Genomic DNA, 16,085 nt, shown 5'->3' with positions numbered 1-16,085 from the left:
CCAGTCTACACCTAGATTCTGAATACACCAGCCTTGGACTGGACTGATGGGGCTCAGGCTCGCCCAGGACTTTCGGAAGAAGCGAAAGCTTAGAAGACCACAGTGGGCACAGGTGAGCTCCCAGCTACATGCCCCAGGACTGCATCCAGGAGTGGGCAGGTCTTTCCCGTCTCAGACAGCCAGAACTGAGCCGCCCTACACGAGCACCCAGAGCTCAGAGGCATCAGAACAGGCCTGTGTTCACATCAGGCTCTGAGTCTCCCTGAGGTTTGTAATTAACTCCTTGGGGGAATGGGCGTGGTCTGCTTTGTAAGGGACCTTGGCATGAAGCTTAAGGAAATACGTCATATTGTCATCACTGTAATATTACAGGAATTGCAGCTGCTGAATGCTTCTCCCTATGGCTGCAGACCTGGAGCCTTTATAAAGTGAGCGAGCACACCGTCCTGTCCAGTCTCAGCTGGGAAGCCAGCCAGCCATGAGGGTCTACTACCTTCTCTTTGGGTTGCTCTTCTTGTTCTTGCTGTCTGTTCCAGGTAAGAAGTGCTGGGAAATGGGAGGGCTGAATGGATTGAGAATTTGTTAGTCAGAGTCAGCCCTCTCCATTCATTTGGGAATTTTAAATAAAGTAGATTTTTTGCTTGGGAACTAGACAGTACCAGTTTTTCTTTTTTTTTTTTTCTTGACAAAGATCATCTAGAACCTCAAAGTAGGGTGTCCATCCCTTCTGATTCACTCTTAAGAGACTAATCAGCTCACAAACCATCCCTCCATGGGAGGATTGTTATACCTGTTCATGAGACTGGAAGAAAGTGATGTAAATCTTTAATACCAACAGGAAAAATGAACTTAATCTGAGGACAGAGGCGCAGGTTCCCTTTGACTAGCTTAGTGGTTGGAGGTACAGTCTTTTGGTCTCTTAAGGACCTGGGGGACCATCGTGGCCCCTGCCTCCCAGGTGTCAGGTCACAAGGGGGCTACCACGATCACGCCACTTTCTCAGCTGAGCCGAACCCACAAAATCATTGTTAGTAGCTAGCCCCACCTTCTTCTTTATTCCACATGGTTAAAGAAAGAGGAAAAAGACATACAAGAACAGAAAATGGCAACAGATAACTTATTAGAGAGATTTCAAAAGCCTTGCACTTGCACCTCAGCCTTCCTAAAACCTTCCGTGTGCTCTGTTTCTTCACTGCAGGTAATGGTGGAATCGTAAGCGGGTTACAAAAGTATTATTGCAAAAAAGAAGTGGCCGGCGTGCTCTGATCGGCCGCCTTCCAAACGAGGAACAGATAGGTCGTTGTTCCCTGAGTGGCCAAACATGCTGCCGGAAGAAGAAATAAAAAATCCAGAAACACGAGGAGAAAGTTGCATAGTGTGAAAATGCCTCCTTGACGACTCCAGAAGTCAAATCAAATTAAAGACTTAACAAAAACTTAGAAGCTTGATTATTATCATGATTATTTTTTAACATTCTGTTTATTGTGCTGCCTGTTACCAAATAGGCAACTTAGAAAGTGTTAATGACTCCCCTTTAATTCAAATAAAGTATAATCCCTAGAGGAAGCCATATGAGGGTCTCAGCTGATGTTCCAAAGATTGTCAGATTTTATTCCTCTTTCACAACTTTCACCCCACAGTGACACTGGACCACTTGTTCTTTCTGAAACACTTCCTTTGCCTTCTGTCACCCATCTGAGCTTTGCACTCTGTCCATCTGTCATAGCATCCCCATCAAATCCATCTCTGAAACTTCAGGGCATCCCTGAGGGTCATCCCAAGTCCTTCTGAGCACTTTCCAGCTCAGAGACATGGGGACCCTGGCTCCTCCTTGACCTTGCCTTCAGCTTTCCTCTCACTCTTGCCTCTGTTCTGACTGACCTCAGGCCTGGATAAAATCTCTCCTCCAGCTATGTCTCCAAACCCATCTCTCAGGGGCACCTCAAATTCTACCTCCTTCTTAAAAACACACATTTGTTTCCCCAACAAATATGATCTTTCCTTTTAAAAGGGTTCTGATCTGAGTGTTCCATCTGTGAGACCTGCTTGATTTTTACATTCAGCACATTTGCATATTTCCAATCTCCATATGTGGTTGCAGGATTTTGAAGGGCACTTCATCACTTAATCACTCCTGGCCCAAGTGTTTTGGCACAAAAGCTGCTCAACAAGTGTTTATTGTGACCCCATGGACTGGGGCCCACCAGGCTCCTCTGTCCATAAGATTCTTCAGACAAAAATACTGGAGTGGGTTGCCATGTCCTCCTTTCTGTGAATTGAAGTACATTCCAAGTCCCTGTAACTATTCAGTGGTCTCTGGAGGTTGATACAGAATGATTCCAGCAAACATGGTGGCAGGCCCATCACCCCCAACAAGAGCCCCCAGTCAAGGAACTGAGTTCTCAGGAAGAAAGGGCAAACACTCAAAGACAAGAGCTTGGACCCCACAATTCAGCATTTAAAAAAAAAAAAAAAAGAGGACATGATGGGACTGTATGCTGCCCTTCTACAGTACACAACTAAGGAACCAGGCAAAACCTGGGAAACCACTGATTCAGACTCTGGCACAAGCAATGCAGGACCGTAATTGAGGAGAGTAGAAAACAGGTGCAGTGAGGGATTTCCCTGCCGGTCTGTCAGCTGGGATTCTGTGCTCCCAACATAGAGGGCCGGGGCCATCCGTTGTCAGGGAACTAGATCCCACTTTCTGCAACTGGATTCTGCCTGCCGTGATTAAGGTCCAGGGCACCCAAATTAATGAATTCACTAATTTAATTGTAAAAATGTCTGTGCTCAACCATTTTTAAAAAAGAAACGACAAAAACTGAAGTGAGACTTATGACATCTCCAGCCTCTACAGATTTCCAGGCCTAAAGCATAGGGAACAAGAACCCAAACAGGCCAACAATTCTTCTGAGTCGAAGAGAGTGGGGTCAAAGTTCAGAGAGTGCAGACATCTTCACTTCTGGACAGAAAACCAGCAACGGGCCTCAGGATCAGGGCTGTGTGCCTGTGTGCTAAGTCGCTTCAGTTCTGTCCGACTCTTTCCCTCTGTGCACTGTGGAGTTGCTGAAAGCATAGGGGAAAACCTGTGCTTTTCATTCGATTCTAAAACTGCTCTAAAAAAACAAAGTCTATGATACTAGGTGCAATTTTTGTTCCGCCTTATGGGATAAACTGTGATGCTAAGATTCTAGACACTATCTTAAGGAAAAAGATGATCATTTCAGTAAGAAAACAAAAAACAAAAAAAAACAAACAAGAATCAGATATCAATTATCTATAAAAAAAAAACCCACTTGAGATATCAAATATAAAGGCAAATGGATTAAAAATGAAAGGATGGAACCAGTATGCTGCTTCTGTTGTTTAGACGCTCAGTCATGTCCAACACTCTTGAGACCCCTATGGAATCATCCAGGCAAGACTGCTAGAGTGGGTTGCCATGCCCTCCTTCAGGGAATCTTCCCCACCCAGGGATCAAAACCATGTCTCTGCATCTCCTACATCTCAGGAGATTCTTCACTGTTGAGACAACAGATATGCTATGGAAACATTAATTTAAAGAAAACATAGTAGGCTGTATTGGTTAACTGACAGGCTTCCTGGTGGTTCAGATGGTAAAGAATGTGCCTGCCATGTGGGAGACATGGGTTCGATTCCTGGTTTGGGCAGATGCCCTGGAGGAGGGCATGGCAACCCACTCCAGTGTTCTTTCCTGGAGAATCCCCATGGACAGAGGAGCCTGGCAGGCTACAGTCTATGGGGTCACAAAGGGTCAGACACGACTGAGTGACTAAGCATGGGACACAATCATGTACTTCTAGGACAAGGACCAGATACAGAGAGGGGTATTTATCCTAATGATAAAATGTTTAATTCATCAAGAATACATATGATTACTGAATCAGAATGTACTTAGCAAAGGAAGTTTAAAATTCTCAAAGAAAACTTACAGGAATAAGCGGAGAAAGAGACAAACTAGCAATTAGAATTGGAATTTCCCTGGCAATCCAGTAGTTAAGATCCCTAGCTTTCAATGCAGGGGGCACAAGTTCTATCCCTGCTTGAGCAAGTAAGATTTCTTATATCATATAGAAAATTCAACCCAAGATAGATTAAAGGTTTACAAAAACCACACAACTCCTAGAAGAAAGCATAGGAGAAAAATTCTTTGGCATGGGTCTCCACAAGGATGGTTTTGAGCTAGACGCCAAAAGCACAAGCCACAAAAACAAAGCTAGACTGTAGGATCCATCAAACTGAAAACTTCTGCACAGCAAAGGAAACAATGAACAAACTGAAAAGACGGTGTTCTTCTAATGCTCCAGGGATCTCTGAGGCTGGAGGAGACCGCAGCAGCGCTGCGGGCAAGAGAGTGGGGTGAGAGAGGATGGTCACATCCCAGGTCATGTCCGAGTCCCTGGGATGGCCGCCAAGCGTGGGTACTTGGCTTCACATAGGCAGGAATTCAAGAGCGAGTCATGGTGAAGTGAAAGAATGTCAATCCAGGGAGGAAACACTCTATACAGAGTGTTGGCCATCCTGGAAGGCAAGCCCAGCTCCAGGGTATGGGGCTGTCAGTGTTTATAGGGGTGGGTCATTTCATAGGCTAATGAGATGGAGGAGTATGCCACCTATTTTGTGGAAAGGGTGGGGATTTCCAGGAACTGGGTCAGCACCCACTTTTGGACCTTTATGGTCAGCCCTGGAACTGTCATGGTGCCTCTGGGTGTGTCACCTAGCTGCCGTATTTCAAAGGGATTTAAAAATATATATTTACTTCAGGTCTCAGTTGTGGTATGCAGGATATTCACCTCAGCACACTGGCTTTGATGGCCCATGGCAAGTGAAGGAAATGGCGACCCACTCCAGTATTCTTGCCTGAAAAATTCCATGGGCAGGGGAGCCTGGTGGGCCAAGGTCCATGGGGTCGCAAACATTCGGACATGACTGAGGGACCTCACTTTCTTTCTTTCACGTGGAATCCTACTTCCCAGGCCAGGGACTGAACCCACATCCCCTGCGTTGCAAGGCAGATTCTTACAACTGGACCACCAGGAAGTCCCTGTCATTCTTTAAGAGGTTGTGCTCCACCCACTTCCTGTCTCTTTGCACCAGATAGCGGGCCTTTGACAGCACTGTGGGAGCTCTCGCCTTACAGGAGAATGTCCAGGTGAGGTTCTCAGGACGCTGTGCTGACTGCAGGCGGCAGCCAGGACCCTGTGAAGAGAGGCTGATTTTGCTCCAAGTTACATCACTGCCACTTAGCAGGCTGAGGCCTTGGACACACCTTTTTGTTGGATTTGCAGCCAATTTCAATTGACTTTTTAAGTCAGTTTTGCCTGTGGCCTTACACATGGCTTTCTAGTCCTCAGGACCATCTTGTATAAAACTTGGGTCATACCTACCTGGAGGCTTTGCTTAGAGGAACGCAAAGTGGTAACTTGACTACAAGTGGCCAGCTACTGAGCAAGGCTCATTGCAAAATATAAGTGTGGGACAAGTTCAAAGAAAAAACTCCTCAAAGTGTCAGTGGGGTAGCACAGCATTAGACTCAGCCCTAGTCCCCTTCTGAGGACAGGTGTGACCGGGGTGTGACGCGGGTGACCTTCAGAAGCCATGGCACCCACCCCATCCACAGGAGAAGGGAACTGGGAACAACAGCCTCTGCCCATTAATACGCAGGGCTCTGTGCTGGGAACACCTCTGTTTGTGGAGGTGTAGATGTGAAGGGCTTTGCTCTTCAAAACCTTATCTGTAGGACTGGGACACCCCTTCTTGCCTGAGGAAGTGATGCACTCTCCCGGAAAGACACTGCCTCAATTTCCTACTCACAGGTTAAAGGTTTGGAGACACAGCATTTATCTTCCCTTTAAAGAATGAGACCCTGAGTTACCTCTCAGCCCAGGCATGAAGCAACCATGATCCACATGGCCTTATTTGGCTTTTAAACTGTGAAAACTAATAATCCATTTAGACTTCACCTAAAATTAACTCTTTGCTCTCTCCTATATTAACTCATCTCTGGTTTCTGGTGAGCCACCCCATGGTTTCCTGGGTGTGTGACCTCCTTGCTAAACAACAGGACCCTTCCCTGATGGACAGAGATGCCCCTGGGCTTTATCTCCAGATTAACAGCTCTGCAAAGGAGTCGTCTTTAGATCTTGCCTAGGAAAAATAAGCAACTGCAATTGGAGAATTCCTACAAGGGCCATGTCCCACTAGTGAGGAACTGTGGCAAGAAACTCTCTTGAAACTCACCATGGCACCATGCAAGCCTATTGGAAACTTCCTTCTGTGAAAACTCATGCCCGGTCTTACACATAAAACTGCATCATCTTGCTTAAACTGCATCTTCCTTAGAAGAAAAAAAAATCTGCTGTGCTGCAAACCATAGATCATTAAAACACTCCAATTTTTATTTTGTTTACTTATTCAGGCTACATCAGATCGTTGTTCTGGCATGAGGGTTCTAGTTCCCTGACCTGCTATGCTTGGGAGTACAGTCTTACCCACTGGACCATCAAGGAAGTCCCGGGAAACAGCATTTTTTAAAGTTACATTTAAATAACACTTTGAATTGGAGTATAGCTGACTAATAATGTTGTGATGGTTTCAGGTGGAAAGCAAAGAGACACAGCCGTGCGTATACATGTATCCATTCTCCCCCAAGCTCCCTTCCCATCCAAGCTGTCACATAACATTAAGCAGAGTTCCCTGAAAAACAGCATTTCAAGAAGAGTAATCAAAAATCTTCCAGCAAACAAAAGCCAGGACCAGATGGCTCCACAGCTGAATTCTACCAAAAATTTAGAGAAGAGCTAACACCTATCTTACTCAAACTCTTCCAGGAAATTGCAGAAGAAGGTAAACTTCCAAACTCATTCTATGAGGCCACCATCACCCTAATTCCAAAACCAGACAAAGATGCCACAAAAAAAGAAAACTACAGGCCAATATCACTGATGAACATAGATGCAAAAATCCTTAACAAAATTCTAGCAAACAGAATCCAACAACATAGTAAAAAAATCATACACCATGACCAAGTGGGCTTTATCCCAGGAATGCAAGGATTCTTTAATATCCACAAATCAATCAATGTAATACACCACATTAGCAAATTGAAAGATAAAAACCATATGATTATCTCAGTACATGCAGCGAAAGCCTTTGACAAAATTCAACACTCATTTATGATTAAAACTCTCCAGAAAGCAGGAATAGAAGGAACATACCTCAACATAATAAAAGCTATATCTGACAAACCCACAGCAAGCATCACCCTCAATGGTGAAAAATTGAAAGCATTTCCCCTGAAATCAGGAACAAGACAAGGGTGCCCACTCTCACCACTACTATTCAACATAGTGTTGGAAGTTTTGGCCACAGCAATCAGAGCAGAAAAAGAAGTAAAAGGAATCCAGATAGGAAAAGAAGAAGTGAAACTCGCTGTTTGCAGATGACATGATCCTCTACATAGAAAACCCTAAAGACTCTACCAGAAAATTACTAGAGCTAATCAATGAATATAGTAAAGTTGCAGGATTTAAATTAACACACAGAAATCCCTTGCATTACTACATACTAACAATGAAATAACAGAAAGAGAAATTAAGGAAACAATACCATTCACCATTGCAAGAAAAAGAATAAAATACTTAGGAGTATATCTACCTCAAGAAACAAAAGACCTATACATAGAAAACTATAAAACACTGATGAAAGAAATCAAAGCGGACACAAACAGATGGAGAAACATACCGTGTTCATGGACTGAAAGAATCAATATTGTCAAAATGGCTATTCTACCCAAACCAATCTATAGATTTAATACAATCCCTATCAAGCTACCAACAGTATTTTTCACAGAATTAAAACAAATAATTTCACAATTTGTATGGAAATACAAAAAACCTTGAATAGCCAAAGTAATCTTGAGAAAGAAGAATGGAACTGGAGGAATCAACCTGCCTGACTTCAGACTCTACTACAAAGCCACAGTCATCAAGACAGTATGGTACTGGCACAAAGACAGAAATACAGATCAATGGAACAGAATAGAAAGCCCAGAGATAAATCCACGAACCTATGGACACCTTATCTTTGACAAAGGAGGCAAGGATATACAATGGAAAAAAGACAACTTCTTTAACAAGTGGTGCTGGGAAAACTGGTCAACCACTTGTGAAAGAATGAAACTAGAGCACTTTCTAACACCATACACAAAAATAAACTCAAAATGGATTAAAGATCTAAATGTAAGACCAGAAACTATAAAACTCCTAGAGGAGAACACAGGCAAAACATTCTCCGACATAAATCACAGCAAGATCCTCTATGACCCACCTCCCAGAATATTGGAAATAAAAGCAAAAATAAACAAATGGGACCTAATGAAACTTAAAAGCTTTTGCACAACAAAGGAAACTATAAGCAAGGTGAAAAGACAGCCCTCAGATTGGGAGAAAATAATAGCAAATGAAGAAACAGACAAAGGATTAATCTCAAAAATATACAAGCAACTCCTGCAGCTCAATTCCAGAAAAATAAATGACCCCATCAAAAAATGGGCCAAAGAACTAAACAGACATTTCTCCAAAGAAGACATACAGATGGCTAACAAACACATGAAAAGATGCTGAACATCACTCATTATCAGAGAAATGCAAATCAAAACCACAATGAGGTACCATTACACGCCAGTCAGGATGGCTGCTATCCAAAAGTCTACAAGCAATAAATGCTGGAGAGGGTGTGGAGAAAAGGGAACCCTCTTACACTGTTGGTGGGAATGCAAACTAGTACAGCCACTATGGAAAACAGTGTGGAGATTTCTTAAAAAACTGGAAATAGAACTGCCATATGAACCAGCAATCCCACTTCTGGGCATACACACTGAGGAAACCAGTCTGAAAGAGACACGTGCACCCCAATGTTCATCACAGAACTGTTTATAATAGTCAGGACATGGAAGCAACCTAGATGCCCATCAGCAGATGAATGGATAAGGAAGCTGTGGTACATATACACCATGGAATATTACTCAGGCATTGAAAAGAATTCATTTGAATCAGTCCTAATGAGATGGATGAAACTGGAGCCCATTATACAGAGTGAAGTAAGCCAGAAAGATAAAGAACATTACAGCATACTAACACATATATATGGAATTTAGAAAGATGGTAACGATAAACCTATATGCAAACCAGAAAAAGAGACACAGATGTACAGAACAGACTTTTGAACTCTGTGGGAGAAGGTGAGGGTGGGATATTTCAAAAGAACAGCATGTATACTATCTATGGTGAAACAGATCACCAGCCCAGGTGGGATGCATGAGACAAGTGCTCGGGCCTGGTGCACTGGGAAGACCCAAAGGGAGCAGGTAGAGAGGGAGGTAGGAGGGGGGATCGGGATGGGGAATACATGTAAATCCATGGCTGATTCATGTCAATGTATGACAAATACCACTAGAATATTGCAAAGCAATTAGCCTCCAACTAATAAAAATAAATGAAAGAAAAAAAAAATCGTGCAGGTTGTGTGTAGGGAGGACTTTAACTCAAACCCAAGTGGGTTTGATTCCGAAGACCATCTTTTATGAAATATTCAACAATCCCAGAAAACTAATTTACTTACTGAATTATATAAACAACAAATTTATATATTTGTTTATATATATATATTTATATATTTGTTTATATATAAATAAAAAATACTTTAGCTTAAGTGTGATCTGTGTATCACTTGGGATATACTTATCCTACCAGATCGTTTGTTGATCACCTGAAATCCAAGTTAAACTGGGTGTCCTACATTTTCCCTGCAGCCCTCCTCAGGAGACAGCATGCTCCAGGCTGTGCTGTGGTAACAGCGCCTCCAGATCTTAGCATCTTAAAAGAGACAAAGTTAATTCTTGCTCAAATGACGCCAACCCGTGAGGAACTAGGGGCTCTGAGCAGACCCCACCCCCGAGGAGCAGCCACCACTGTGGGCGCTGCTGGTCCTGTGTCCGAGGAAGGCGCTTGCAGGATTCTCATGCTGGTGATTAGTGGGCCCAGGCCTGAAGGGAAACGTCAGACAACTTCCTGACTCACGAATTTGGTGGTTTTTCAGACCGCAGTAAAGTATATGCTGTGTTTGACCTGAGATGTTGCACTCCATCACAGGCCAAGGACACAGGACAGAGTCTCTGGAATGCAGCCCACTTTCCCTTCCTTCCCACACTACTTAAAAGGTGATTCCATTCTGGGTGTATCCCTGCAGGCCCAGGGCATGACCCAGCACCAGTCTACACCTAGATTCTGAATACACCAGCCTTGGACTGGATTCATGGGGCTCAGATTCTCCCAGGACTTTAGGAAGAAGGCAAAAGCTTAGAAGACCACAGTGGGCACAGGTGAGCTCCCAGCTACATGCCCCAGGACTGCATCCAGAAGTGGGCAGGTCTTTCCTGTCTCAGACAGCCAGACATGAGCCAGCCTACATGAGCACCCAGACCTCAGAGGCAACAGAACAGGCCTGTGCTCACATCAGGCTCTGAGTTTCCCTGAGGTTTGTAATTAACTCCTGGGGGGAATGGGCATGGTCTGCTTTGTAAGGGACCTTGGCATGAAGCTTAAGGAAATGCATCATATTGTCATCCCTGTAATATTACAGGAATTGCAGCTGCTGAATGCTTCTCCCTGTGGCTGCGGACCTGGAGCCTTTATAAAGTGAGCGAGCACACCGTCCTGTCCAGTCTCAGCTGGGAAGCCAGCCAGCCATGAGGGTCTACTACCTTCTCTTTGAGTTCCTCTTCTTGTTCTTGCTGCCTGTTCCAGGTAAGATGTGCTGGGAAATGACAGGACTGAATGGATTGAGAATTTGTCAGTCAGAGTCAGCCCTCTCCATTCATTTGGGAATTTTAGATAAACTAGTTTTGTTGCTTGAGAACTGGACATTACAGTTTTTCTCCTTTATTTTACTTGAAAAAGACCATCAAGAAGCTCAAAGTAGGGTCTCCATCCCTTCTGATTCACTCTTAAGAGGCTAATCAGCTCACAGACCATCCCTCCATGGGAGGATTGTTATACCTGTTCATGAGACAGGAAGAAAGTGATGTAAATCTTTATTTATTTATTTTATGTGTAAATCTTTTAATACCAACAGGAAATCGAACTTAATCTGAGGACAGAAGCACAGGTTCCCTTTTATTAGCTTAGCGGTTGGAGGTACAGTCTTTCGGTCTCTTAAGGACTCGGGGACCATCGTGACCCCTGCCTCCCAGGTGTCAGTTCACAAGGGGGCTGCCACGGTCACGCCACTTTCTCAGCTGAGCCGAACCCACAGACTCATGGTGGGTAGCTAGCCCCACCTTCTTCTTTGCTCCAGATGGTATAGAGAAAGGAAAAAGACATAAAAGAACAAAAAATGGCGATGCGCTTAGTTTCTTCAACCGCAGGCAATAGTGGAATCATAAGCGGGTTTCAAAAGTATTATTGCAAAAGAAGAAGCGGCCGGTGTGCTCTGACTGGCTACCTTCCAAAGGAGGAACAGATAGGCCGCTGTGCCCTGAGTGGCCAAAAATGCTGCCAGAAAAAGAAATGAAATATCCAGCATCACGAGGAGAACGTTGCATAGTGTGAAAATGCCTCCTTATAGGCTCCAGAAGCCAAATCAAATTAAAGACTTTAAACAAAAAATTAGAAGCTTGATTATTATCGTGATTATTTTTTAACATTCTCTTTATGGTGCTAATTGTTACCAAACAGGCAACTTAGAAAGTGTTAATGACTCACCTTTAATTCAAATAAAGTATAATCCCTAGAGGAAGCCACAAGAGGCTCTCAGATGATGTTCCAAAGATTTTCAGATTTTATTCCTCTTTCACAACTTTCACCCCACAATGACACTGGACCACTTGTTCTTTCTGAAACACTTCCTTTGCCTTCTGTCACCCATCTGAGCTTCGCAGTCTGTCCATCTGTCATAGCATCTCCCCAGCAAATCCATCTCTGAAACTTCAGGGCATCCCTGAGGGTCTTCCCAAGTCCTTCTGAGCACTTTCCAGCTCAGAGACACGGGGACCCTGGCTCCTCCTCAACCTTGCCCTTAGCTTTCCTCTCGCTCTTGCTTCTGTTCCGACTGAACTCAGGCCTGGATAAAATCTCTCCTCCAGCTATGTCTCCAAACCCGTCTCTCAGGGGCACCTCAAATTCTACCTCCTTCTAGAAAACATATTTGTTTCCCCAACAAATATGATCTTTCCTTTTAAAAGGGATCTGATCTGAGTGGTCCATCTATGACTCCTGCTTGATTTTTACATTCACTACATTTGCATATTTCCAATCTCCATATTTGGTTGCGGGTTTTGAAGGACGCTTCATCATTTCAACACTCCTAGCCCAATGTTTTTGCACAAAAGCTGCTCAACAAGTGTTTATTGTGACCCCATGGACTGGGGCCCACCAGGCTCCACTGTTCATAAGACTCTTCAGGCAAAAATACTGAAGTGGGTTGCCATGTCCTCCTTTATGTGAACTGAAGTACATTCCGAGGCACTGTAACTATTTAATGGTCTCTGGAGGTTGATACAGCATGATTCCAGCAAATGTGGTGGCAGGTCCATCACCCGCAACTAGAGCCCCCAGTCACGGAACTGAGTTCTCAGGAAGAAAGGGCAAACACTCAAAGACAACAGCTTGGACCCCACAATTCAGCATTAAAAGAAAAAGAAAAAGGACATGATGGGACTGTATGCTGCCCTTCTACAGTACACAACTAAGGAACCAGGCAAAACCTGTGAAACTGCTGATTCAGACTCTGGTACAAGCAATGCAGGACCGTAATGAGGAGAGCAGAAAACAGGTAGGTGAGGGACTTCCCCTGAGGTCTGGGGCTGGGATTCTGTGCTCCCAGCTCAGGGCTCCTGGGTCCACCCCTGGTCACGGAACTAGATCCCACATGCTTCAGCTAGATTCTGTCCAAGGTCCAAGGCAGTCAAATGAATGAATTAGCTAATTAAATGCTTAAAATATCTGTGCTCAACCATTTAAGAGAAAAGAAAAAAAAAAAAACTGAAGTGAGACTTATGACATCTCCAGCCTCTACAGATTTCCAGGCCTAAATATAGGGAACAAGAACCCAAACAGGCCAACAATTCTTCTGAGTCGAAGAGAGTGGGGTCAAAGTTCAGAGAGTGCAGACATCTTCACTTCTGGACAGAAAACTGGCAACAGGCCTCAGGATCAGCACTGTGTGCCTGTGTGCTAAGTCGCTCCAGTTGTGTCCGACTATTTGCCCTCTGTGGACTGTGGAGTTGCTGAAAGCATAGGGGAAAACTGTACTTTTCATTCAATTCCAAAACTGCTCTAAAAAAATGAAGTCTATGATACTAGATGGAATTTTGGTTCAGCCTTATGGGATAAACTGTGATGCTAAGATTCTAGACACTATCTTAAGGAAACAAATGATCATTTCAGTAAAAGCAACAACAACAACAATAAAAAAGAATAATATCAATTATCTATTAAAAAAAACCTCACTTAAGATATCAAATATAAAGGCAAATGGATTTAAAGTGAAAGGATGGAAACAGATATGCTGCTGCTGTTGTTTAGATGTTCAATCCTGTCCAACATTCTTGAGACCCCTATGGAATCATCCAGGCAAGGTTACTGCACTGTGTTGTCATGCCCTCCTTCAGGGAATCTCCCCCACCCAGGGATCAAAACCATGTTTCCGCATCTCCTGCATCTCAGGCAGATTCTTCACTGTTGAGACAACAGATATGCTGTGGAAACATTAATTTAAAGTAAACAGAGGAGGCTGTATTGGTTAATTGACTGGCTTCCTGGTGGCTCGATGGTAAAGAATCTGCCTGCCCTGTGGGAGACCTGGGTGGGATTCCTGGTTTGGGAAGATGCCCTGGAGGAGGGCATGGCAACCCACTCCATTGTTCTTGCCTGGAGAATCCCCATGGACAGAGGAGCCTGGCAGGCTACAGTCTATGGGGTCACAAAGGGTGAGACACAACTGAGTGACTAAGCATGGGACACAATTAAGTAACTTCTAGGACAAGGACCAGATATAGAGAGGGGTACTTATCCTAATGAGAAAATGTTTAATTCATCAAGAATAATGAGATGGAAGAATAATGAAATTGGAGCCCATTATACAGAGTGAAGTAAGCCAGAAAGATAAAGAACATTACAGCATGCTAACACATATATATGGAATTTCGAAAGATGGTAACGATAACCCTATATGCAAAACAGATAAAGAGACACAGAAGTACAGAACAGACTTTTGAACTCTGTGGGAGAAGGTGAGGGTGGGATGTTTTGAAAGAATAGCATGTATATTATCTATAGTGAAACAGATCACCAGCCCAGGCTGGATGCATGAGACAAGTGCTCGGGCCTGGTGCACTGGGAAGACCCAGAGGAATCGGGTAGAGAGGGAGGTGGGAGGGGGATCGGGATGGGGAATACGTGTAAATCTATGGCTGACTCATGTCAATGTATGACAAAACCCACTGCAAAGTTGTGAAGTAATTAGCCTCCAACTAATAAAAATAAATGAAAAAAAAAATACATCTGAGTAGTGAATCAGAATGTACTTAGCAAAGAAAGTTTAAAATTCTTAAAGAAAACTTATAGGAATAAGCAGAGAAACAGACAAATTAGCAAAAGTGTCAGTGGGGGAGCACAGCATTAGACTCAGCCCTAGTCCACTTCTGAGGACAGGTGTGACCCAGGTGACCATCAGAAGCCATGGCACCCACCCCATCTACAGGAGAAGGGAACTGGGAACAACAGCCTCTGCCCATTAACACCCAGGGCTCCATGCTGACAACACCTGAGTTTGTGGAGTCATAGAGGTGAAGGGATTTGCTCTTCAAAACCTTATCTGTAGGACTGGGACACCCCTTCTTGCCTGAGGAAGTGATGCACTCTCCCAGAAAGACACTGCCTCAATTTCCTACTCACAGGTTAAAGGTTTGGGGACACAGCATTTATCTTCCCTTTAAAGAATGAGACCCTGAGTTGCCTCTCAGCCCAGGCATGAAGCAACCATGATCCACATGGCCTTGTTTGGTTTTTAAACTGTGAAAACTAATAATCCATTTAGACTTTACCTACAATGAACCCTTCCCTCCATCTTATATTAAACTCATCTCTGGTTTCTGGTGAGCCACCCTATGGTTTCTTGGGTGTGTGACCTCCTTGCTGAAGCAACAGGACCCTTCCCTGATGGACAGAGATGCCCCTGGGCTTTAGCTCCAGATTAACATCTCTGCAAAGCAGTCATCTTTAGATCTTGCCTAGAAAAAATAAGCCACTGCAATTGGAGAATTCCTACAAGGGCCATGTCCCACTAGTGAGGAACTGTGGCAAGAAACTCTCTTGAAATTCACCATGGCAACCTGCAAGCCTATTGGAAACTTCCTTCTGTGAAAACTCATGCCCGGTCTTACACATGAAACTGCATCATCTTGCTTAAACTGCATCTTCCTTAAAAGAAAAAAAAAAAACTCTGCATCTTCCTTAAAACAAAAAAAAATCAGCTGTGCTGTAACCATAGATCATTAAAACACACCAATTTTTATTTTGTTTATTTATTTAGGCTACACCAGGTCGTCATTGTGGCATGTGGGTTCTAGTTCCCTGACCTGCTAAGCTTGGGAGTACAGTCTTACCCACTGGACCATCAAGGAAGTCCTGGAAAAGAGCATTTTTAAAAACTACATTTAAAAAACACTTTGAATTGGAGTATAGCTGACTAATAATGTTGTGATGGTTTCAGATGGACAGCAAAGAGACACAGCCATGCGTACACATGTATCCATTCTCCCCCAAACTCCCTTCCCATCCAAGCTGTCACATAACATTAAGCAGAATTCCCTGAAAAACAGCATTTTCAATGAAGAGCCACTGCAGACAACGAATTAGTCTCACTTTTTTCTCCAGTGTAGTGTTAGAGGATGTATGTAAATTAACCCTGTAGCATAGATTTTGACTGCAAGGTCCATAAATAAACAGATACATATATATACCTTATGTATCAGTTCAGCTCAGAGTCCTGTCTGAATCTTT

The 16,085-nt window shown here is 43.7% G+C and overlaps 1 protein-coding gene and 1 pseudogene across 1 annotated transcript; both read left to right on the top strand.

Annotated features, from left to right (window-relative positions):
* LOC122687809 (beta-defensin 103A-like) lies at positions 1 to 11,595 on the top strand. Its single transcript, XM_043893469.1, has 3 exons — positions 1 to 112; positions 10,666 to 10,829; positions 11,450 to 11,595. Exons 2-3 carry the CDS (start codon positions 10,772 to 10,774, stop codon positions 11,593 to 11,595), a joined length of 204 nt encoding a protein of 67 aa, XP_043749404.1. The 5' UTR covers positions 1 to 112; positions 10,666 to 10,771.
* On the top strand, positions 241 to 1,421 carry LOC122687806 (annotated as a pseudogene).
* Positions 11,596 to 16,085: the final 4,490 nt, after the last annotated feature.

The sequence above is a fragment of the Cervus elaphus genome, chromosome 32 (assembly GCF_910594005.1).
Source record: "Cervus elaphus chromosome 32, mCerEla1.1, whole genome shotgun sequence".
NCBI classification, from domain to species: domain Eukaryota; kingdom Metazoa; phylum Chordata; class Mammalia; order Artiodactyla; family Cervidae; genus Cervus; species Cervus elaphus.
This window is presented reverse-complemented; position numbering and strand designations above follow the sequence as displayed.

What these genes read in the sequence shown, in the direction of transcription:
- LOC122687809 (XM_043893469.1), top strand. Translation starts at nt 10,772, where the DNA reads ATGAGGGTCTACTACCTTCTCTTTGAGTTCCTCTTCTTGTTCTTGCTG. An exon ending in GTTCTTGCTGCCTGTTCCAG is followed by an intron (nt 10,830 to 11,449) that starts GTAAGATGTGCT and finishes CTTCAACCGCAG; the next exon opens with GCAATAGTGGAATCATAAGC.